The sequence below is a fragment of the Salvelinus fontinalis genome, chromosome 5 (assembly GCF_029448725.1).
Source record: "Salvelinus fontinalis isolate EN_2023a chromosome 5, ASM2944872v1, whole genome shotgun sequence".
In the NCBI taxonomy this organism is placed as follows: domain Eukaryota; kingdom Metazoa; phylum Chordata; class Actinopteri; order Salmoniformes; family Salmonidae; genus Salvelinus; species Salvelinus fontinalis.
In genome coordinates this window covers 9,463,781-9,489,553 of record NC_074669.1, presented here as the reverse complement: position 1 = coordinate 9,489,553, position 25,773 = coordinate 9,463,781, and the positions used below count along the sequence as shown (strand labels likewise).

At 45.5% G+C, this 25,773-nt stretch overlaps 1 protein-coding gene across 2 annotated transcripts in view; it reads left to right on the top strand.

Moving 5' to 3' along the window:
* Nucleotides 1–4,565: 4,565 nt before the first annotated feature.
* Nucleotides 4,566–25,773, top strand: part of LOC129855052 (voltage-dependent calcium channel subunit alpha-2/delta-4-like) — an 82,181-nt gene continuing 60,973 nt past the window's right edge. For both annotated transcript variants that reach the window (XM_055922332.1, XM_055922331.1), the window contains exons 1-9: nt 4,566–6,004; nt 17,650–17,731; nt 19,074–19,190; nt 19,442–19,501; nt 19,786–19,948; nt 20,179–20,310; nt 21,911–21,971; nt 23,665–23,815; nt 24,042–24,116. In XM_055922332.1, the coding sequence (XP_055778307.1) occupies nt 5,454–6,004; nt 17,650–17,731; nt 19,074–19,190; nt 19,442–19,501; nt 19,786–19,948; nt 20,179–20,310; nt 21,911–21,971; nt 23,665–23,815; nt 24,042–24,116 (1,392 nt within the window). In that variant the 5' untranslated portion in view covers nt 4,566–5,453. The remainder of the gene's footprint in view (nt 6,005–17,649; nt 17,732–19,073; nt 19,191–19,441; nt 19,502–19,785; nt 19,949–20,178; nt 20,311–21,910; nt 21,972–23,664; nt 23,816–24,041; nt 24,117–25,773) is intronic.

Sequence of the window (25,773 nt, the reverse complement as noted above, 5' to 3'; positions counted from 1 at the left end):
TTAAGCAGATGTCGACATTAATATTTCAACTTCTGAGCAACCTGATATTGGACTGCGTGGTGATGTCATATGCACAGGCATCAGTACATAAGCTGGAGAGCAAAATGGTTTCTCTGGTTGGATCAGTGTCTGCTCATCTGGAGGAACCCATTCAGAGATCATCACGATGGACTCCTCCAAAGGGGACCCCTCCGAGATGAGCCAAAGACTCATAGTAGTGTCATTGTGCCATACCACTTAGTTTTGAACGTACCCCCACAGTGACGTTCATGAAATAGAGCATCATAAATACTCATACTTGCTCAAACATGGTTTCAGAATGCAACACAGTGATATCTAGGTTAAGGTTACAGCAAATGCCTGTCCTGTCTACTACACATCCCATATCAGCACCCTCTGCTGGTGTCACTGTGGGGGTCACAGTGACAGACACCTTGCACTGTACAGAGTTACATGTTCAAACAGTACATGCCACCAAAATTCCATCAGCATGCAACATTCAAACTTATCATCATTTTTCTGCAGTGTCACCGGAATATTTGAGGCTCTGTGCAGGACTATTTAAGGCTCTGTGCAGGAATATTTGAGGCTCTGTGCAGGAATATTTGAGGCTCTGTGCAGGAATATTTCAGGCTCTGGGTCCCTGTTGCTACCCTAGACCCTTTGGGCGTCCTTCTCGAGCATTTTCCTGGGCTGTAATGCCAGGCATCCTGCTCTGTCAGCAGGGTAACCCTATCTATCGCTGTGTGTGTGTGTGTGTGTGTGTGTGTGTGTGTGTGTGTGTGTGTGTGTGTGTGTGTGTGTGTGTGTGTGTGTGTGTGTGTGTGTGTGTGTGTGTGTGTGTGTGTGTGTGTGTGTGTGTGTGTGTGTGTGTGTGTGTGTGTGTGTGTGTGCTGTAGCAGCACAGCCACTAGCTCCAACACATGCTGCAGTATTTTAGTATCTGTAATTACCCATGTCTCAGCACCCCTCAGCTCTGGGAAGAGTGGATCCCTGCTTACTGTGGCAAACACTATAGTGAATTTACTACAAAGCTGGTAGACCTGCTCAACTCTAAGGAAGGCCTAGTCCTCTCCCCTATCCTCCAGCCAGACCACTCTGCTCAACTCTCACATAGACCTCTCTTCTCCCCTATCCTCCAGACAGACCACTCTGCTCAACTCTCACATAGACCTCTCTTCTCCCCTATCCTCCAGCCAGACCACTCTGCTCAACTCTCACATAGACCTCTCTTCTCCCCTATCCTCCAGCCAGACCACTCTGCTCAACTCTCACATAGACCTCTCTTCTCCCCTATCCTCCAGCCAGACCACTCTGCTCAACTCTCACATAGACCTCTCTTCTCCCCTATCCTCCAGCCAGACCACTCTGCTCAACTCTCACATAGACCTCTCTTCTCCCCTATCCTCCAGCCAGACCACTCTGCTCAACTCTCACATAGACCTCTCTTCTCCCCTATCCTCCAGCCAGACCACTCTGCTCAACTCTCACATAGACCTCTCTTCTCCCCTATCCTCCAGCCAGACCACTCTGCTCAACTCTCACATAGACCTCTCTTCTCCCCTATCCTCCAGCCAGACCACTCTGCTCAACTCTCACATAGACCTCTCTTCTCCCCTATCCTCCAGCTAGACCACTGCTCAACTCTCACGTAGACCTCATCTTCTCCCCTATCCTCCAGCCAGACCACTCTGCTCAACTCTCACATAGACCTCGTCTTCTCCCCTATCCTCCAGCCAGACCACTCTGCTCAACTCTCACATAGACCGCGTCTTCTCCCCTATCCTCCAGCCAGACCACTCTGCTCAACTCTCACATAGACCTAGTCCTCTCCCCTATCCTCCAGCCAGACCACTCTGCTCAACTCTCACATAGACCTCTCTTCTCCCCTATCCTCCAGCCAGACCACTCTGCTCAACTCTCACATAGACCTCTCTTCTCCCCTATCCTCCAGCCAGACCACTCTGCTCAACTCTCACATAGACCTCTCTTCTCCCCTATCCTCCAGCTAGACCACTGCTCAACTCTCACATAGACCTCTCTTCTCCCCTATCCTCCAGCCAGACCACTCTGCTCAACTCTCACATAGACCTAGTCTTCTCCCCTATCCTCCAGCCAGACCACTCTGCTCAACTCTCACATAGACCTAGTCCTCTCCCCTATCCTCCAGCCAGACCACTCTGCTCAACTCTCACATAGACCTCTCTTCTCCCCTATCCTCCAGCCAGACCACTCTGCTCAACTCTCACATAGACCTCTCTTCTCCCCTATCCTCCAGCCAGACCACTCTGCTCAACTCTCACATAGACCGCGTCTTCTCCCCTATCCTCCAGACAGACCACTCTGCTCAACTCTCACATAGGGTTGAAACTCTGCCTAGTTCTCACACTATCTTCCAGACAAGACCAGCCTGTCTCTGTAGAATGCCCATCCCAGAGGGGTTTATCTTGTCTCTAGTCGCTGCCCATTGAACAGCATGGTGACTGGTGCAGACTGAGAGGACAGACAAGGTGAAGATGTTGATGAGGGGTGGATCATGGGTGGGTGGTTGGGTGCATACCGCCCTGTGCAGTCTGGCCTTGCAACTACTACACCATGCATCTATCCAACCGTCTATCCGTCTGTCCATCCATCCTCCATCTCCACTCCCCCTGTTTCCATGTACCCACGATGAAAGAGCTGCACCAGGCAGTACCCTACCACCCCCTCCATAGCAGCAGGCTACTTGGCACTAACATAAGCTGTCGTGTCTCCCTGAGGCCGGAGTGTGCCAGGCGACAGCTGCATGGATCAGGCCCTGGGCCCCGTGCCCCGCCTGCCTATTAGCTGCCTGTTAGACCCCACTGGTTGGCCCTGGCTGGTCTCTGAGGGCCGGGGCCACACGGGGGCCACTCTGTTCTCCTCAATGGAAGCATTGTTCTGGGGAGCGCTGGATAAGCCCCCATATCAGAGAGCCATAAGAGTCGTGGACCTTGATCAGATGAGCTTGATGTGATTGTGGGTCCATATGAAACTACTCTCTCTTGACGGCCTAAATGGACTAACTGATTTGGCTCTGGGTGTGAGGTCAATATGACATGAAATTGACCTTGCTGCAGACTCATGGGGAGAAAAATTCTATCATTACCTGTCTTCCCAGGCAAGGTGCATGAAGAACTATTAAGCGACTCTTTTGGAGAGGAGAATGGAATGTAATGAAATGCATGCTGCTGGGCCGATATTCACATCTCCAAGTAGAAGTGCTCATCTAGGAGTTCTCTGCACCTTTTACTGTGGAGTTGTCCAGCGTGGGCATGGATTACAATCCATGTAACTGGGGGTGATTTACTCTGTCACGCTGTGCATTGGCCAAAGAGCACGGTTCTGGTTGCTACAGTGGCCAACCTGACACCCAGGCCACTGTGAGTTACTACAGGGGTGCCATTAAACCTGACCTATGCACAGGGACCCACAATGGTCCTGACCCCCAAAAGCACAGGACAAAAAGAAGTTCTGAGAAAGTTAACTGTAGTAATATTCTCTTTTCTTGTGGGTGGCATTCTTTCCCCCGTCTCATCACCCCACAATGAACACCATGTTAGGAGAAATTAGTAGTATTTGCGTCAACTAAGTTGCAGTAACGTAACTGCTTTCCCTCTGTGTCCCTTCCCAGAGATAAACGGCTGCGTGTTTCCTCGCATGCCAGCAGAGGGAGCTCTTGTCTTGACTTCAGTCTCTACCAAGGACGACTTTGAGTTGATAGGTTTAGCTCAAAGTGTCATTTTAGAAATTGATTGTTTTTGATTAGTGCCAAATGCTCCAAACCGTTATGGAGTCTAAACCCTATTCTCTATTGGAGGTCATGGATAAGACACTCTGAATATGAGACCATGAGATCCCTTAGGTCAGGAGAGTAGTAGCTTAGTGCTCTTCTCCTCTAATAGATGTTTTAATGGAGATTAGTCTTAAAGTACCTCTAGTTGATGTCCCACTTGTACATCCCTTATCACTTAGCCTCACTGCAGCACTGTTTCCAAAGTGTTATCAAGACAAAAATACTAACATACGTTTTTTTAAAGATGTGCGTGTGTGTGTGTGTGCGTGCATGCGTGAGTGAGTGAGTGTGTTCACTCAGTACTGCTCCATCCCTGCTTAGTGGTGCTCCTGTATCAGAGTGTCACAGTGTCAGAGTTGCCGGGCGGGAGCTGGCTTGGCAAACGTGTTTTTGTTGATATTGGAGGGGAGTATCAGACTCTGCTAGATGTCCCAGACAGTCCAACACCTCCTTCACTAAAAACTACCTGTTGGGGCTTTTATTCATCCACTGCATGGGTGGACAAGGGCCTGTCTCCAGAAATCACTATAATCCTTTTAGATAAAACAAACCCCTCATCCAATTCTCCGCTTCGATCCCTCCCTCCTCCTCTCTACTCCCCTCCCTCCCTCCTCTACTCCCCTCCCTCCTCTACTCCCCTCCCTCCTCCTCTCTACTCCCCTCCCCGCTCTCTACTCCCTTCCCTCCTCATCTCTACTCCCCTCCCTCCCTCCTCTCTACTCCCCTCCCTCCTCCTCTCTACTCCCCTCCCTCCTCCTCTCTAATCCCCTCCCTCCTCCTCTCTACTCCTCTACCTCCCTCATCTCTACTCCCCTACCTCCCTCTATCCACCCCCTCCCTTCCTCTCTCTCTCCTACCCCCTTGTCGGTTGGGGTAGGGAGTTTTAATCCAAGTAGATTATGCCCTAAATTGGGTGACTGTCAGAGAAGGCAGCGTCGGCAAATCAATGGCTGCTACATGCGTCCCTCCTGCCTCTATCTCTGGATATTTTCATCTGGCCGTTGATGTTGTCAGTGTGACGGCACGTCTGTCTGGTCTGGTCTCTGCGTAACCTTTTCATCTGCTCTGGGCTACCAGGGACCAGGAGGGGATCCTTCACCGGCAGGACGCATAGGAACTACCGCACTCTAGATCCATGTGAATGACCACTGCATGGTGAACTTCTGATGAATACTTGTTAGAATGTCTTGGTCGTGGTTGATGGACAGGTCACAGTGATCTAAATACTGCCTCTTCATTGTGTCATATTGGAGTGTTTTATAGCTTCTGATCTTCCAACACCAGAAGGCAACAGGAGCAGGTTGTGGTGCTTTAGGATTGTAAAGAGGAGAGGTTGACCTGTGGTTTTGAGAGGATGAGAAAATAAGAAGAGAAAGGGTTGGAGGATGACAGGATCCAGACACCGGATATTCACGCACACTGAGGAGAAGAGCAGCCGGCACACATTCAACACAGTCAAAAAGAACGTCAGAGTCTTCCACTTCCTTTAGCCGACATGAGGAAACTTCACGCTAACCCTGCAGACTCATTGGGATGTTCCTCAACACTTTCCTGAGGCTTGCTGATCCTGAAGTGTGTTGTTGTTGTTCTGTGCTGACTGAGATATTGGAGAGGAGCCATAGCCAGCTGAGCCGTACGGATGTCCTCCTCAGGCGACACAGTGGACCAGAGCAGGATGGGACTACGACCCAGAGCCAGATCAGGTGGAGAAACAAACAGGCTGGGACCCAAAGGAACCCCCACAGGGCTGAGGCTGGGACCCAAAGGATCCCCCACAGGGCTGAGGCTGGGACCCAAAGGAACCCCCACAGGGCTGAGGCTGGGACCCAAAGGAACCCCCACAGGGCTGAGGCTGGGACCCAAAGGAACCCCCACAGGGCTGAGGCCGGGCCCCAGAGGGACCCCCACAGGGCTGAGGCTGAGACCCAGAGGAACCCCCACAGGGCTGAGGCTGGGACCCAGAGGGACCCCCACAGGGCTGAGGCTGGGACCCAGAGGGACCCCCACAGGCCTGAGGCTGGGACCCAGAGGAACCCCCACAGGGCTGAGGCTGGGACCCAGAGGAACCCCCACAGGGCTGAGGCTGGGCCCCAGAGGAACCCCCACAGGGCTGAGGCTGGGCCTGTGGATCCTGTGTTTCAGCTGGTTCTGCTTCACTGCTCAAGCTCAGATGAAGATACCGCCTGAGACGTGAGTAGACCCTTAAAACTATGTAGTACTGCTCACCTCCAACAGTCTCTCCTTTAACGTTTCATATAGCCTACTGATGCTTTGTGTGTCAAATCCAAATAAAATACAATGTTATTTGTCACATCCTTGGTAAACAACAGGTGTAGACTAACAGTGAAATGCTTACTTATAGGCCCTTCCCATCAACGCAGAGAGAGAGAAAATTAGAGAAATAACAAGGAATAAATCCACAATGAGTAACGTTAACTTGGCTATATACACGGGGTACCAGTACTAAGTTCATGTGTAGGTGTATGAGGAAATTGAGGTAGATACAGTGCCTTCAGAAAGTATTCAGACCCCTTGACTTTTTCAACATTTTGTTACGTTACAGCCTTATTCTAAAACGGATGAAATTCTATTTTTTCCTCATCAATCTAAATACAATACCCCAGATTGATGAGTAAAAAAACAATTTCATCCATTTTAGAATAAGGCTGTAACGTAACAAAATGTGGAAAAGTCAAGGGGTCTGAATACTTTCTGAAGGCACTGTATGTACATATACTTTAACCCTGCAGGTAAGGGTAAAGTGACTAGACAACAGGATAGATAGATAATAACCAGTCACAGCAGCATATGTAATGAGCCAAAAGAGTTTGTGCAAAAAAGGTCAATGCAGATAGTCCGCGTAACTATTGGTTAACTATTTAACTGACTATTTAGCAGTCTTATGGCTTGGGGGTAGAAGCTGTTCAGGGTCCTGTTGGTTCCATACTTTGTGCATCAGTATTGTTTGCCGTGCGGTAGCAGAGAGAACAGTCTGTGACTTGAGAGGCTGGAGTCTTTGACAATTATTAGGGCCTTCCTCTGACACCGCCTGGTATAGAGATCCTGGATTGCAGGGAACTGGGCCCCAGTGATGTGCTGGGCCGTATGCGCTACCCTCTGTAGCGCCTTGCGGTCGGATGCCGAGCAGTTGCCATACCAGGCGGTGATGCTACCAGGCGGTGATGCAACCAGTCAGGATGCTCTACATGGTGCAGCTGTATAACTTTCTGAGGATCTGAGGGCTCATGCCAAATTTAGAGGCACAAGTGGCACAAGTCTATGCTGAGCAATTCACTCAGATCAGTGGTATTCTCACTATACTATCATCTATATCTATGTGGTCTGTCGCAATCCTCTAGTTGATGTTGATGGGTCTCCATAGTTTTCTCAGCATCTTGTCACCCTAACTACGGTTCAGCAGCAGTAAAAGAGGATGGATGCAAGTGACTGACTTTCTCACTTCTAACAAATGTAAGTGTTGCTCTTACAAAATGTTTGAGGATAAAATGTCTGACCAGTCGAATCCAGCCCAGTTATAGATGAGGAGGATTAAACTGTCTGATAAATGGCATATAAGGAGGAGATTGAATCTCTATTCTGATACGTTCTGTCTGATAGACTGGCTGACAGGCTGACTGGCTGACTGGCTGACTGGCTGGTGCTTGTTGTTTATCTGCAGTCAGCTGCTGTTCGGTGCGTTTTAAGGCCTGATTACACATTGACCCTGATTCCTCTCTCCATCCGTTTCTCTCCCTCTGCTATAATTTAACCCCATCCAACTGTCACCAAAACCACAGCCCTCAAAAAGGTCACATGAGCCTGGGAGATTAATCACGGTTGAGTCCCACACTTTGCCCTCTGCTCTCTGCCCGCTTGGCCCTGTGTCCACATTCATCTCTCATCCCACCACATTAGGGGACAGAGCCAGCCGGCATCCAGGCCAGTCGCACAACATGATTTGATGTGATTGTGACAAAGCCCTGATTTTTTTCCCTCTTACTTTCAAAATCCAGATTTTCTCCTCTTGTGGAAATCAGCCACTGTTTTACTCAGCTGTAAGAGAACAAACCTCATCATCGGGTCACTTAGTGTGCTGATGTGATGGACTGTTTGTCCAGTGGTTCGTTACATTATATTTCCCATGTGGGAATAGTCTAGACTTGTCTTTGTGGTAAAGTGCATCACTATTTCCCCTAGGCACAATGGGGAGAGCTGGCTGTTCTGTGATTGTCTGGGTTTCTGTAGATTGTATTTGTAGGCTTTTACAGAGCTGGCGCTGGACAAACGCCATATTCTCCTGATCTTACATACGTCTAAATACTTGAGTCAGGTCGAAAATCATACTGATTGACCCAGAGCTATCGCGCTCTTCAAAGTTGCCAACAGCTTACCGCCGACAGCTCAAATAAAATCAAATACAATTTTATTTGTCACATGCGCCAAATACAACAGGTGTTGTAGACCTGACCGTGAAATGCTGACTTACAAGCCTTTAACTAACAATGCAGTTTTAAGAAAATAGAGTTAAGAAAATATTTACGAAAATAAACTAAAAAATAAGAAACAATAAAATAACAATAATGAGGCTCTACTGGTTTTTACACGAGTGTGTCACAGATAGAAGATACTTGACCAGCTACTCTTGAACTGTTTATGTATGAGAATTTTATAACTTTACTAATCTTAGTTCCCATCAGGCAACATTTGGCATAGGACGTCATTGTCTTTTGCACCGAGAATCGTGTTTTTTTTGTCTACCACCGGAATCCCAGTCAGCAGTGGTCAGTCAGTCAGCGGTGGTCAGTCATTCAGAGGTGGTCAGTCAGTCAGCGGTGGCCAGTCATTCAGCGGGGGTCAGTCAGTCAGCGGTGGCCAGTCATTCAGCGGTGGTCAGTCAGTCAGCGGTGGTCAGTCAGTCAGTGGTGGTCAGTCATTCAGCGGTGGTCAGTCAGTCAGTCAGCGGGGGTCAGTCAGTCAGCGGTGGTCAGTCAGTCAGCGGTGGCCAGTCATTCAGCGGTGGTCAGTCAGTCAGTGGTGGTCAGTCAGTCAGCGGTGGTCAGTCATTCAGCGGTGGTCAGTCATTCAGCGGTGGTTATTCAGTCAGCGGGGGTCAGTCAGTCAGCGGTGGTCAGTCATTCAGAGGTGGTCAGTCAGTCAGCGGTGGTCAGTCAGTCAGCGGTGGTCAGTCATTCAGCGGTGGTCAGTCAGTCAGCGGTGGTCAGTCAGTCAGCAGGAAGTGGTCCAAATGTAAAGGTGCATACGATCAGTTGACCACTGTTATCTGCAAGACACTGCAGGATAACATGTTGGCCGGGCTGGTGGCTGTGATACACACACATACATATATATATATACATACACACACACACATATATATATATATAGTATGTACACATATACACACACATACACACACAGAGGCCCACACAAATGGTCGTGCAGATTGGAGTGTGTAGTCAGAGGAACCTCCTGTGTGTTAACCTGCACCCTGCTGGGTCCATCACCGCCTGAAGCCTCAGCACGACTGTAGTAGTCGGAATGAGCGTTGCTTGATTTGGGACAGAATGCTAACAATATGTTATATCTTTGGTTAAACAAATCTGCTTTGATATTGCTCACACAGCCAGACACACACACACAGATGCACACAAACGCACAGTCACACACACAAATAAATACACAACACTGCTGTGTAACGACAATGTGCAGTGTGTATGTGTCCCGCTGGGACCCTTTAAGCCCATCAGTTGATCCTATATCTGATCCTATATCTGATCCTATATACAGCATTATCCTGAGCTGAGCCATAGTGCCATAATCCTGACTGTGTCTGTTTGGGCTCTATAGCCTGCAGGCTGCACCACCTGCAGCTCCCAGCCCACTTTGTAGTGACGGAATATTTATCATATGTATATTATATACCGTATATACCTCATCTGAAGCCCGTGATAAGACTATGCAATTATCCTATTCAAATGTTTATCTGACTCCATAAAGATAATTCAAATATGCAAGCAAGCATTAGGCAATGAGTTGACGCTGACTAGCTAGAATTGGTCTGTGAGTGGAATAGTGAAGGCAGATATTTAATAACATTGTAAAATTAATAAAATCAAATACAAGGCATGAAGCTTAAATTACAAAACATTAACAAGCATTACAATGCATTACTCTAGGCATGATCAGAGAGGGAGAAAGAGAGAGAGAAGTCCTAGCCCGAAAGGACATGCTACAAGAGTCCCTGGGGTGGAGAGAGAGAGAGAAAGACAGACAGTGTAGGTATCTCACCAGCACAGGTCAGGAACAAAGAAGAGAGAGTCATGGAGGGTTCAGGGAGAGATGGAGGAGAGAGAGAAAGTGATTAGTGATTGATTTTCAGTGGATGCTGGCAGCATTTGTTTCACAACTGAACCTAGACTGACCCAGGCTCTCCTGAAGTATGCATGCCTTGGCTTTGGTAGTGAATAGGTAAAAGCAGTGATGAGTTGTTGACCAATAGCACTACTGTTGAGTTAACCTCCAATCAAATATCAGACCTACGGGATGTAAAGACGACAGAACCTCTTCATCACAGAGGTGTGACAGAATGTGTGTTGGTGAGATAATGCAGCATTCCTAGACAACACAGAGGCATCCCTGCATACAGTTAATAAGAGTCACTTCGGGGGATGGGCCGCCCCACAGGTTCCTACAACACCGAGCTCCTAGCCCAGGCTGCACAGATCCAGTCTGCTCTAATGTCTGACTGCTGGCCTTCATATTCTAACGAGATCATGCTAGCTCTCCTAGCCCAGCCCAACTTCTAACTCCTCTGCCAGTCTGTCCCAGTCTGCTGGCTCCAGTGCCCCAGGGCCCTGTTAGGCCAGAAGGGGCCATCTAGTTTATCCACTACACAATGCCAGTTATCATGGCCAAGTCATATTGACAAAGTTGTTGTGAAGAATGTCTTTTATAAAAAATGTGTTTTACGTTTTTTACACGAAGATAAACTGTACTAGTTGTTCAGGCTCTGGTCTTGTTCCATGCTGATTACTGTCCTGTATAATGGTCAGGTGCAGCAAAGAAACACAAGATGGCGCCGGAGAAGATGGCAGACGTTTTACGTGCCCCAAGCCGATTGTGTTTTTTTGTTTGCTTATTTGCGTTGTTTGTAATTTATTTTTGTACTTATTTTGTACATAATGTTGCCGCTATCGTCTCTTATGACCGAAAATAACTTCTAGACATCATGATTGCAATTACTCACCACGGACTGGCAGAATCCTCTTTTTCTTTTCACGACTCTGACGAGCCCAACGTGAAGGATACGCTGCTTCCTCGGGAACAGGCCCAGATCCCTGTGATCTGCGTGAAGAGGAGGCGGAGAAAGAGGGGCCGAAGGTCCGGCTGCTATCTGAGAATTCACAGGCGATCGAATAAACCCCCACTTCCCTCCATTCTGCTAGCAAATGTGCAATCTTTGGACAAAAAAATTGTTGAATTACGCGGAAGATTAAACTACCAACGGGACATTTAAAACTGTAATATCTTATGTTTCACCGAGTCGTGGTTGAACGACAACAACATCAACATACAGCTGGCTGGTTATACGATGTACCGGCAGGATAGAACAGCGGCATCTGGTAAGACAAGGCGCAGCGGTCAACAGCTGCTGCACGATATCTAAGGAAGTCTCGAGCTATTGCTCGCCTGAGGTAGAGAATCTCATGACAAGCTGTAGACCACACTACCTACCGAGAGAGTTTTAATCTGTATTCTTTGTAGCTGTTTACATACCAACACAGTCAGAGGCTGTCACTAAGACAGCAGTGAATGAGCTGTATTCCGCCATAAGCAAACAAAAAAACGCTCACCCAGAGGCGACACTCCTACTAGCCCGGGACTTTAATGCAGGGAAACTTAAATCTCTTTAACCAAATTTCTATCAGCAGGTTAAATGTGCAACCAGAGTGAAAATAACTCTGGGCCACCTATACTCCACACATAGAGAAGCATACAAAGTTCTCCCTCACCCTCCATTTGGCAGATCTGACCATAATTCTATCCTACTGATACCTGCTTACAAGCAAAAAATTAAAGCAGAAAGCACCAGTGACTTGATCAATAAAAAAGTCAGATGAAGCAGATGCTAAGCTACATGACTGTTTTGCTAGCACAGAGTGGAATATGTTCCAGGATTCCTCCGATGGCATTGAGGAGTACACCACATCAGTCATTGGCTTCATTAATAAGTGCATCTTTGACATCATCCCCACAGTGACCGCACGTACATACCCCAACCAGAAGCCATGGATTACAGGCAGCATCCGCACTGAGCTAAAGGCTAGAGCTGCCACTTTCAAGGAGCGGGACTCTAACCCGGAAGCTTATAAGAAATCCCGCTATGCCCTCCGACGAACCATCAAACAGGCAAGGCATTAATACAGGACTAAGATCGAATCTTACTACACCATCTCTGACGCTTGTCGGATGTGGCAGAGCTTGCAAGCCATTACAGACAACAAGGGGAACACAGTGACATGAGCCTACCAGACGAGCTAAACTTCTATGCTCGCTTCGAGGCAAGTAATACTGAAGCATGCATGAGAAAATCAGCTGTTCCGGAAGACTGTGTGATCACGCTCTCCGCATGTGAGTAAGACCTTTAAACGGGTCAACATTCACAAGGCCGCAGGTCCAGATGGATTACCAGGACGTGTACTGCGAGCATGCGCTGACCAACTGGCAAGTGTCTTCACTGACATTTTCAACCTCTCCCTGTACGAGTCTGTAATACCAACATGTTTCAAGCAGTTCACCATAGTCCCTGTGCCCAAGAACATTAAGGTAATCTGCCTAAACGACTACCGACCCGTAGCACTCATGTCTGTATCCATGAAGTGCTTTGAAAGGCTGGTCATGGCTCACATCAACACCATCATCCCAGAAACCCTAGACCCACTCCAATTTGCATACCGCCCCAACAGATCCACAGATGATGCAATCTCCATTGCACTCCACAATGCCCTTTCCCACCTGGACAAAAGGAACACCTATGTGAGAATGCTATTCATTGACTACAGCTCAGCATTCAACACCATAGTGCCCTCAAAGCTCAATAAGCTAAGGACCCTGGGACTAAACACCTCCCTCTGCAACTGGATCCTGGACTTCCTGACGGGCTCCCCTAGGTGGTAAGGGTAGGTAACAACACATCTGCCACGCTGATCCTCAACACAGGGGCCCCTCAGGGGTGCGTGCTCAGTCCCCTCCTGTACTCCCTGTTCACTCATGACTGCACGGCCTGGCACGACTCCAACACCATCATTACATTTACCAATGACACAACAGTGGTAGGCTTGATCACCGACAACAACGAGACAGCCTATAGGGAGGAGGTCAGAGACCTGGCCATGTGGTACCAGGACAACAACCTCTCCCTCAACGTGATCAAGACAAAGGAGATGATTGTGGACTTGATCGGGTCACCTTTGGGTCATGATAGGGGCTGCACCAAATTATTGATGTATTTTAATAATTGATTTTGCTTATGTTGTATTAATAGAAGGGGAAGGGCTATAAGACCCCTCCCCCACTACATTTATATGGTCCTGGACTACAGATTAGCAATATATGTATATATATATGCATTTTAAGGTGTAATATTGTTCCACAGTTCTTTTCTAGTCTCTGCGCTCTTATAAGAAACGGTCTGAGAGATGTGTGAGTTATTGCAGTCAAAACAGGGTGTCTGTGAGAAAGCACCTCAAGGCTAAAAGAGATTCATAGACACAGAACCCTGCAAGGGATTGAAAGAGATAAGAGACAAGTCAGACATACCACTGTAAGCCACACGGGAGTGGAAAATTACTGTTGAGCCCTTTGAAAACACTGGACTATTGTTCTCTCCTGCAAGTTTGTATAACTGTATATGCATGGACTTGGTCTCATGAGTAGAAGGTGTTAGGGGTTACATCACTAAGGGTTGATTACAAGCATATTAAAGCAACTTGGAACTTTCCTATTTTGCAGAACTTACTCGGAAACGTGCGTGCTATGTTCCCGTTGTCAACTTCTGGCTGCAATTGCATTAATAAAGGTTTGATTGATTTACTTAAAGATATTGTCTGATTGCTGATTTCACCAATAGCCAATGATTGACAAGGAACAAGGAACCTACCCCAACAGACTACAGGAAAAAGAGGACCAAGCATGCCCCCATTCTCATTGATGGGGCTGCAGTGGAGCAGGTTGAGAGCTTCAAGTTCTTTGGTGTACACATCAGAAACAAACTAACATGGTCCAAGCACACCAAGACAGTCGTGAAGAGAAAACCTATTCCTCCCCAGGAGACTGAAAATATTTGGCATGGGTCCTCAGAAGGTTCTACAGCTGCACCATCGAGAGCATCCTGACTGGTTGCATCACTGCCTGGTATGGCAACTGCTCGGCCTCCGACCGCAAGGCACTGCAGAGGGTAGTGCGAACGGCCCAGTACATCACTGGGGCCAAGTTAACCTGCCATCCAGGACCTCTATACCAGGCGGTGTCAGAGGAAGGCCCTAAAAATTGTCAAGGACTCCAGCCACCCTAGTCATAGACTGTTCTCTCTGCTACCGCACGGCAAGCGGTACCGGACTGCCAAGTCCAGGTCCTAGAGGCTTCTAAATAGCTTCTACCCCCAAGCCATAAGACTCCTGAACATCTAGTCAAATGGCTACCCAGACTATTTGCAGTGCCCCCTCCACCCCCTTTTTACACCAGTGCTTCTCTCTGTTGTCATCTACGCATAGTCACTTTAATAACTCTACCTACATATTTATACTACCTCAAATAACCGGTGCCCCCGCACATTGACTCTGTATCGGTACCCCCCTGTATATAGTCTCGCTATTGTTATTTCACTTCTGCTCTTTAATTACTTGTTACTTTTATCTCTTGTTCTTATCTGTATTTTTCAAGACTGCATTGTTGGTTAGAGGCTCGTAAGTAAGCATTTCATTGTAAGGTGTAGACACATGCGTCGAATACCTGTTGTATTCAGCTCATGTGACTAATAAAATGTGACTTGATTTGAAATACCTAGAAAAGCTGCAGCTGGCTGAAAACAAAGCAGCAATTCTTGCACTTAACTGCACACACAGAACTAACTTCAACAACATGCATATTCTTTCATGGTTGAGGGTTAAAGAGAAATTGACTACTTCTCTTCTAGTCTTGTTTAGAAACATGTGTGTGTTGAAAACCACTTGTATAATCTATTTGCATACACTTCAAACAGACATACATACCCCACCAGACATGCCCCTTTTGTTATCTTCACGGTACCGAAACCAAAAACAGATTGAATGCTTTGCTCAGTTATGTATAGAGCCATGTCATCGTGGAATGCTCTACCACAGATAAACAGACAAGAAACATCCTGTATCACAGCGTCTCTCCTCTGTGTGTGTGTGAATAGTGTGTAAATAGTATTTTTTGTTGTCTCTTGCTGTCTTTTCAATATATAATTCTTATTTATATTTTTTCTTTGGAATTTAAAGTAATATCTTATGTTGCTCTTGTCTTGAACTGTTCTGTACTTTGTAATGTATGTCTATGTTTTATGTGGACCCCAGGAAGAGTAGCTGCTGCATGTGCCTAATGGAAATCCTAATGAACTTAACCTCTGAAGCTGCTCCTGTTCATCACTAAGCTTTATACTATACAGTAGTTAGGCCTTGACTCCAATTCCAACGGTACAGTACCTGCCATTGCACCCATGTCCTATACTTCTTTACCTTGTATTATCGTTAACTGATGCTATTGTGTGGTTTCCAATACAGGTTACCACTGAGGCCTGAATTGAAGTGATAACGATACATTTTAACAACGTGCACCACAGTTTTTATTATTATCCTTTAAACTACTACTACTCGTTTATGGTTGTAGCCATCAATTGTCCCATTGACTATCACCCATTTTAGCAAATTATTTCACTTCAAACTTCACATTTCTCTAGTATAGGCTACTTGTGTAATGAGCGATATCAGCAAAATGCCTGCGATAAGGGATCGGCAATGATGGTGTTGATCATTTTCAGTTTGTCATCCCAGCTCTAGTATGCAGTTCATGGATAATATTCACCTACCTGTACAGTGCATTCAGAAAGTATTCAGACCACTTCCCTTTTTCCACATTTTGTTACGTTACAGCCTTGTTCTAAAATGGATGAGGATTTTTTCAATTCATACCAATCTACACACAATACCCCATAATGACAAAGTGGAAACCGTTTTTTTTAAATTTGCAAATGTATTAAAAATAAAAACAGAAATACCTTATTTACATAACTATTCAGACCATTTGCTATGAGACTTGAAATTGAGCTCCGGTGCATCCTGTTTCCATTGATCATCCATGAGATGTTTCTACAACTTCATTGGAGTCCACATGTGGTAAATTCAATTGATTGGACATGATTTGGAAAGGCACACATCTGTCTATATAAGGTCCCACAGTTGACAGCACATGTCAGAGCAAAAACCAAGCCATGATGTTGAAGGAATTGTCCGTAGAGCTCCGAGACAGGATTGTGTTGAGGCACAGATCTGCGGAAGGGTACCAAAAAATATCTGCAGAATTGAAGGTCCCCAAGAACACAGTGGCCTCTATCATTCTTAAATGGAAGAAGTTTGGACCGAGGGAAATATGAACAGAGCAAAGTACAGAGAGATCCTTGATGAAAACCTGCTCCAGAGCATTCAGGACCTCTGACTGGGGCGAAGGTTCACCTTCCAACAGGACAACGACCCTAACCACACAGCCAAGACAAAGCAGGAGTGGCTTTGGGGCTACTTAGTGTCCTTGAGTGGCCCAGCCAGAGCCCGGACTTCAACCCGATCGAACATCTCTGGAGAGACCTAAATATAACTGTGCAGCGACGCTCTCCATCCAACCTGACAGCGCTTGAGAGGATATGCAGAGAAGAATGGGACAAACTCCCCAAATACAGGTGTGACAAGCTTGTAGCGTCATACCCAAGAAGACTTGAGACTGTAATTGTTGCCAAAGGTGCTTCCACAAGGTACTGAGTAAAGCGTCTGAATACTTATGTAAATGTGATATTTCTGTTTTTTTATTTTGTTATACATTTGCAAAAATTTCTAAAGATCTGTTTTTGCGTTGTCATTACAGGGTATTGTGTGTAGAATGATGAAGGGAAAAACAATGTATTCAATTTTAGAATAAGGCTGTTACGTAACAAAGTGTGGAAAAAGTCAAGGGGTCTGAATATTATCCTAATTCAGTTCCATCCTGTTTAATGGAGTGCCGCATTGCATTATGGATTTCACATCATTATTGTAGTAGACTGAACCCTGTTTAATTTATGAGTGACAGTAATACAATGGCTTCTGTAGCATCCTTCATAAAGGTACATGGTACGAGCAGACATTCCTACCTCAGGATTCTACACAACATCCAGACAAAAGAGCAACAAAGAGTTCTAAAGCAATCTCAGATGAGGTTATGAGGAGCAAACCAATAACGTTCCACAGCATTCTATTTAATTTCAGTACAACACAATTTCTCTGTCTGTTGATATACAGAGAGGTGCCTTAAAACCCCATCATGTGCTTAAAGGACACCTGGAACTTTCTACTGTCTATTTGGATTAATAAACAAATTGTTATTACGGTTGTGATATTCATGGACTTTTTTGGCACATGGATCCTGTCTGGGTTTTGAACGCCATGTAGACAGCAAGGCCAAAAAATCTTGGTGATTATATTCTGTCATGGACGGGATGATAGATTATCTAGTATCCCTCATCACCAATCTCTCTCTCTCTCTCTCTCGCTCTGTGTCTATTTCAGGGTCCAGTTTTGGGCTAATATCCTTTCAGTGCAACTACGCGAGACTTCCACAAGATACTCTGGAGCTAACATTCTACAAAAGGTAAAATATGTGGCTTTTTGTTAGACAAACTAAAATCACAATTTGCACATAGTCTTTTCACCGAAAGACGAACCACTCATTATTTCCCATTTCCATCTGAGATGCTCGATAGCGTTACACTGATGACCATCCGCCCCATTCGTTCCTTGTCTCACCACGTGTCTTAACCTCCTGTGGCGCCCCATATTCTCCTCTTTCACCACCTGCTACCTGTAATCTCATTATGTCCACCAAGTCAGTGAGTGTGATGTTGGTGCCAGAGCCAGGTGTTCACACTCTATCTAAAGGGCTTCCTCACCCCTTAGGTTGCATTGGTCAGATCAGGTCAGGGAGAGACTTGGCACAGCTAGTGGCCCCAGGCAGCAGACAGAGACACACAGGCCACAGGGCAGCTAGGCTACTAACAGGATCAGGAACACTTTACCATAATGATCATCAGGATGTTATGTCCTGTCCTTGTTTCATATAGTAATGTTCCAATCCTTTTTTAAGAATGTTTGTTTGTTTTCTTTGTCTCTACACTAATTATTCCATTACTATGACTACTATTTAATGGTATGCTGATGTAGTCTATGTTACATGTCTACCTCAATATCTGATATAATGATGACCATTGTGGAGTCAACAACTGGTTGAATCAACGTTGTTTCCACGCCCAAAAATCTATGTGATGACATTGAATCAACGTGGGAAATTAATTGGATTTGCAAAAAGTAATCAACGTAAGGGTATTTTCTATTTTTTTCCACCAAACTTTTAACCTAAATCCAATGTCCTTGTGACATATTTTGTTGATTTCACATTGAATTCACATCAGTTGACAACTCAACCAAATCTAAATCAAAACTGAACGTTGAACTGAAGTCTGTGCCCAGTGTAATTGTGCCTGTGAATTGCCTGAGTAAAAACACCGGTATCCAGCATGGTTGAACTCTCTCCCCACCAGAGCTATTCACACAAGACTGCTCTATTAACCTCAGTATACACCGTAGGAAGCCTTCAGCCTTCAGTATATGGGTTGCTTGGATTAATTGGGATTAGTGAGTGACTTAATCGAGTAATTAAGACTTAAAATTAAACTAAATCCAGAGGACTCCGCTGGCTTTGTTTGGACTCCCGCCCTCTACTTATTTACAGGTACCTCAAATGGCTTGAACTAATGGCTCACACTTAACTTATCTCGATCAATCAGTTCTAAGAGAAAAAATGATACATGTAGTTTGACAATAAAACATTAGCTTTATTTTATTTCCTGTACAAAAATGGAAAGCAGATGATCGAAGGTATTGTATTAATCATAGTAGAAGGCGTTGTTGAATATCCCCTCCCATGCTCTTTACAGAAACTCAAAGATGTGGAGTCCATTATTAAGATAGTGGACATCGATGGGAGAGATCAAGTGAGGGACTTTGCAGAGGACATGGAGAGAATGCTGGGGTCCAAGATGAAGTCAGTTAAGGTGAGTACAGAGGTTAGAGGTCAGAGGTCTCTCTCAGGCCAAGTGTTTTTTTCTTCTTACTTTTAACTAAGACAACCTAAAACACATTAGATTACCTTGCGGACCAGGTTTGGCCATCGGGCCGCCAGTTGATGTCGCCTGCTACAGCATACCATCTGAGTTACCATCCACAGAACTGTTACCGTGTGTGTTGTGGTTAGGCTGGCGATTTAAGAAACGTCTTTAAATAAATATCTTTATTTTCTCCTTAGAGGTTGGCTGAGTCTGCGGAGGATGCAGATTTGTACCACGACTTCAACAAAACGCTAGAGGTTTGTCATTCTATCTGTCTGTGGGGATATGAGATCTCAGATTTATCAAAGTACTGCTATTATGATTATCACAAACCTTTGCCACAGTACCACAATAGAGAAAATGAAATGCCTAACTATCATGCACATTTTGATGACCACAAAAACACACTATACTATGAGCAGAAGCCTTTTTCAGATAAAATATAGGCTGTACACTTCTAATGTTACTCGACTTACAACAATTCTCCAATGATAGTTTATGAATGTAACTTTTCCACCGTTCCACTGCTGGCCTTCTCCAGTTTGACTACTATAACTCCATGCTGGTGAACACAGCAGATGAAGATGGTAACTTTGTAGAGCTGGGTGGTGAGTTTCCTCTGGAGAAGAATGAGCATTTCAACAACCTGCCAGTCAACACAATGCAGAGTGACGTACAGGTTCCAACCAACGTCTACAACAAAGGTGTGTGTGTGATGAAGTTCAAACAATAATTGTTTTCAGGCCCTTGGGTCCAGATCCTAACTTATCTATGCATGAAATACAGATTTTGAATTCAATGAGAGATTAGCATGAAAATTGGGTTAGGTGTGGCTTAGTCATCCTTTAAAGTGAAACAGGTGACAGTTACTATATGTGATGTCACACTTTCCATCCCATTAATTTGCTGCTCTCTCTTTCTCCTCTGTGGAAAGATGCCTACATCCTCAATGGAATATATTGGTCGGAGGCTCTGAATGACGTGTTCATGAACAACTTCCAGAAAGACCCCACCCTCACCTGGCAGTACTTTGGCAGCTCCTCAGGATTCTTCAGAATCTACCCTGGTAAAAGACCTGAGGAAACTGGTGGGATGAGCTATAGAAGGACAGGCTCATTGTATTGGCTGGAATGGAATATTTGGAATGGTATCAAACACATCAAACACATGAAAGCCACGTTTGACTCCGTTCCATTCATTCCATTCCAGGCATTACAATGAGCCTGTCCTCCTATAGCTCCTTCCACCAGCCTCCACTGTAAAGGGTGGCGGGTAGCCTAGTGGTTAGAGCATTGGGACAGTAACCAAAAGGTTGCTAGATCGCATCCCTGAGCTGACAAGGTAAAAATCTGTTGTTCTGCCCCTGAACAAGTCAGTTAACCAACTGTTCCTAGGCTGTCATTGTAAATAAGAATTTTGTTTTTAACTGACATGCCTAGAAATAAATAAAAATACTAAGCAAAGAACTATCATGTTTGGAGCCCTCAGTCAGCTCCATACAACTGATAGCAGCACAGAATAGAGTATTGAAAAGTTTGGTTAATAAAGGATAATCAACGATGGGCTATGCCTTCTCTGGAAGATAATGCATGATGTGGAACGTGTGTTCCACGATTCCTTAGCGTTGTGGAACTAACCTTTCACGGAGTTGCGTCATTTTCGAGCCCTGAGTTGATTATTCCTTTCATACTATGGCTATAAATTAACATATTTGCCGCTAGAAATGTATTAACTTGCCAGTAGAAATGTGACAAGTTTACTAGCTAGCTAGATAGCTACAGTAGTTACTATGATAACCAAGAAAACAGACTTGCTAGCTTAGCTAACCAAACCATCATCCTAGCTTGCGATTTTGAAAATCTAATTCAACAATACCAATAATGTTTTCATTTCGGGTTTTGCTTTCAAAAGGAGGACAAACATAGAACATGTAAGAATGAACTTCATAGTCATTCAATTACACCATGCGTTATAGGGAAATAATGCACGCTCTAGAATGCCCTTCAAGCCAATCAAAAACGAGTATTCAACAGTGCTATGGTATAATAGTGTATAAATCCAGAGTATAGCGTAACAGAAAATATAGCAAAGCAAAACAAAAAACATACTATCAAAAAGAAACCATAGAATACCATCTGTTTTACGATGTCAACTGTATTTGTTTTTACCCCCAATTGGTAGTTACAGTCTTGTCCCATCACTGCAACTCCCGTACGGACTCGGGAGAGGCGAAGGTCGAGAGCCGTGCATCCTCCAAAACATTACCCTGCCACTGCTTCTTGACACACTGTTCGCTTAACCCAGGAAGCCAGCCGCACCAATGTGTTGGAGGAAACACCATACAACTGGAAACCATGCCAGCATGCATGCGCCCGGCCTGCCACAGGAGTTGCTAGAGCGCGATGGGACAAGGACATCCCAGCCGGCCAAACCCTACCCTAACGACGCTGGGACAACTGTGCACCACCTCATGGGTCTCCCGGTCGCGGCCGGCTGCAACACAGCCTGGGATCGAACCCGGGTCTGTAGTGACGCCTCATGCAGTGCTTTAGAACGCTATGCCTCGGGAGGCTGTAAGATGTCGACTTCAATATAATGTTGTAGGATTTTAATGGATGCCATGATGTTTACTCACTGTAGAGATGGTGTGACTATTTTTTATACAGGTATCAAATGGACTCCAGATTCGAATGGTGTGGCTGCGTTTGACTGCAGGAACCGTAACTGGTAAGCTATTAGTAAATCTACTAGTAGCCTCTGGGTGGCATCGACCTTGACCAGAGTAAGACACTTCCTGCTATCATGATAAGGGGAGGAGCTAGACACTAAGACATCAATCAATCAAATGTATTTATTTATATCATATTATTTATATTATTTACATCAGCTGATGTCACAAAGTGCTGTACAGAAACCCAGCGTAAAACCCCAAACAACAAGCAATGCAGGTGTAGAAGCACGGTGGCTAGGAAAACTCCCTAGAAAGGCTAGAACCTAGGAAGCAACCTAGAGAGGAACCAGGCTATGAGGGGTGGCCAGTCCTCTTCTGGCTGTGCCGGGTGGAGATTATAACAGAACATGGCCAAGATGTTCAAATGTTCATAGATGACCAGCAGGCTCAGATAATAATAATCACAGTGGTTGTCGAGGGTGCAACAGGTCAGCACCTCAGGAGTAGATGTCAGTTGGCTTTTCATAGCCGATCATTCAGAGTATCTCTACCGCTCCTGCTGTCTCTAGAGAGTCATTAGTCCAGGTATTCCTAAGAGAGAGAGATTAAAGTCATGTGACCTCATATACCTTAAGACTGTATAGGCTTATGTGACATCTATACGCAAGCTTTTATCTATTTTAATGGTGTCATTTATTTACTTTTTGGCTTTTAAAATTGAACAAAACATCACTACAGCATTCACCCTACTTTACTTTACTTAGCCAGTGGTAAGAGAGTGTGTAGTGCCATGGATATGTTGCTCTAATGTGGTAGGTCCTAGGACTTGGCCATGTATTGCACCCACACGACACTTGAGCTGGCAGTTTAAGGAATGGGATGGAAACTGTGATTATCAACCCTGCTCCAACAACAAGTACCATGACATAATTACTGACAACTGAGAGTCAGGACCTTGATTTACCGTCGTATGCAGTCCAGCATGAGTCTCCAATCACTGCTGTTAGGCGGTGGGGTCTCCCTAGGCCCGAGGGAGGATATCCTCTTAACTGGCCAATCAGTAGCATTTCCAGCTTCCAGGTATTCAACAAGCCATGTTGATGAGCTTTAGGTAGTATATGGATGCCCTATCTATCTCTCCACTCAGGTAGAGAGTATCCTGGGACCTGGGCTGCCCCTGACTTTCAGATTAGTGGCAAGGATAGCACCCTTGGCTCTGAACACAGCAGCACAGCAACACAGAAAGACACAGACAGGCCAGGCCAGGACAGTCTGATCTGATCCCCTAGAAATACTTTAAGCTGCTCCTTAAGTGGTTTTAACCAGCAGCTCAATACCCAGGTCAGTGGGGTTCACATGGATGCCATATGTCCCTATTTATAAACATGTAGATACCAAAAGGTGTGTTTGTGTGCATTTACATTTGTCATGTTTTGAAACTAAGTTGATAGGGAGGGACACTGTGGTTGGGATGTTATACAGTGCCGTATGCTGTAGGCCTACACCGCTTTTTTAATTGAATGTGGATCGTTATGTCAAGGGGTTGAGAATTATATGGGGAACGTTTTTTCATGAAGCAGCACGAGAAAGTAAGAGAACCGTTGACTGGGGCCTCCATCCTATGGTCCTGCGGTGCACCGTGCTCTACCCTGGACCACACAAGCCTCAAGTACAGTAGAGGTAGAGAATCCTCACATAGTATGGTAACACTATGGTGTAACCCCATCTCTCTCTCCCCCTGTCCCTCAGGTATATCCAGGCTGCCACCTCACCAAAGGACATTATTATCGTGGTGGACATCAGTGGCAGTATGAAGGGTCTGAAGATGACCATCGCCAAGCACACCATCAACACCATCCTGGACACACTGGGGGAGAACGACTTTGTCAACGTCATCGCTGTGAGTCAACCCTCCTCCTGCCACTAAGCACCAATGGAACAACACATCTCAAACATAGGGTCTTGTGATTCCCATGTGTTGTTCAGTTGGTGTTCAGTTGACTAAGCCATCCCCATTACATTATCACACCTTCACACATTACCTGTTACACCACTACACTGTTACATCACAACAGTGTTACACTGTTGACAGGACTACAGCCCTGCCTTGTCTTTTCTCCCCACAGTACACTGACTACGTGCGCTACGTAGAGCCATGCTTCAAAGGCACCCTGGTGCAGGCTGACTTGGACAACCGCGAGGTAAGCCCATTATCTTCTTCAGGTAATCTGTGACCACTAAGCCACAGACCTCTTACCTCTCAGCAGGGCTCTAGCAACTCAAAGTGTTCTGTTATGACATTACACCCCTGTGGAGGTGGAGCGTGAAGGGCCACCTTGGCTGTCAGTCATGCTGCTAAGCTAAGTGTGGAGAAGTTGGCTCCACCTGTTGGCCTAGTTCCTACTTCATGCATTGGTCCAGTGTGGATCAGAGAGCAGGCCAGGTCAGCCGTCATTCACAACCATCTGTGGAGAGGGACTGTAATGGAGTGTGACTGACAGGGATGGAATCATTTTTAAAATATGTATTCTATAATATGTAGAACACAAATGTATTTATATGATATTTTTACCTTTATTTAACTAGTCAAGTCAGTTAAGAACACATTCTTATTTTCATTGACGGCGTAGGAATAATGGGTTAACTGTCTTGTTCAGGGGCAGAATCACAGATTTTTACCTTGTCAGCTCGGGGATTTGATCTTGCAACCTTTCGGTTACTAGTCCAACACTCTAACCACTAGGCTACCTGCCGCCCCAATATAGAAATGTAATGTATGCATAAAATGTATTGATAAGTCAATATGATTTTAGCTCGCAAAATGTGTACGTAGACTACATGTATGTTTGTCAGGCAGTGCAATGTGTGAGAGACAACATCCTGATACCAGGGCTTGTCTGGCAGTGCAATGTGTGAGAGATAACATCCTGAAAACCAGGGCTTGTCAGGCAGTGCAATGTGCGAGATAACATCCTGAAAACCAGGGCTTGTCAGGCAGTGCAATGTGCGAGAGATAACATCCTGAAAACCAGGGCTTGTCTGGCAGTGCAATGTGTGAGAGATAACATCCTGAAAACCAGGGCTTGTCTGGCAGTGCAATGTGCGAGAGATAACATCCTGAAAACCAGGGCTTGGGACCGTATAATTTTCCAATAATTTCATTCTGAAAAATAATCATTGTTTAGTTTGTTACGTTCCACTGTTCCAAACAAGGAAAATAAAGTTCTGAACCGGTTCGATACCAAAAAGAACGAACGGTTTATGTCATTCCTTTCTGTTCCTTTTCAAACCTCAAAATTCTAAATTAATTGACCAATCAGGGCGGATAGAGCAGCTTGCTAGGGGGCGGGCAAGCTATTTACATGCGTTAGACAGACAAGTGTAAGGCGCAAGGTGCGATAAAAAATGTGCGGGTGTGGAGAGAGTGAGAGAGGGTGGAGGAGGAGGCTTGGCTTGAAACGCTGGGCATCTTGTTGTTATGACCTGCCTTGTCTGAATTAGGCCCACGTAATTATACCCACAGAGGAGCGGCTTCTATGAAGGAACTTTGAATGTCTTTGAACTTCAAACAGTGAAATGTGATAACTGTAGTATCCTTAACTACACTCTTAGAAAAAAATATGCTCTCTTGAACCTAAAAGGGTTCATTGGCTGTCCCCATAGGAGAACCCTTTGAATAACCCTTTTTGGTTCCAGGTAGAACCCTTTTGGTTCCAGGTTTAACAATTTTGGGTTCCAAGTAGAACCCTTTCCACAGAGAGTTCTACATGGAACCCAAAAGGGTTCTACCTGGAACCAAAAAGAGTTCTCCTATGGCAACAACTGAAGAACCCTTATGGAACCCTTTTTTCTAGCATT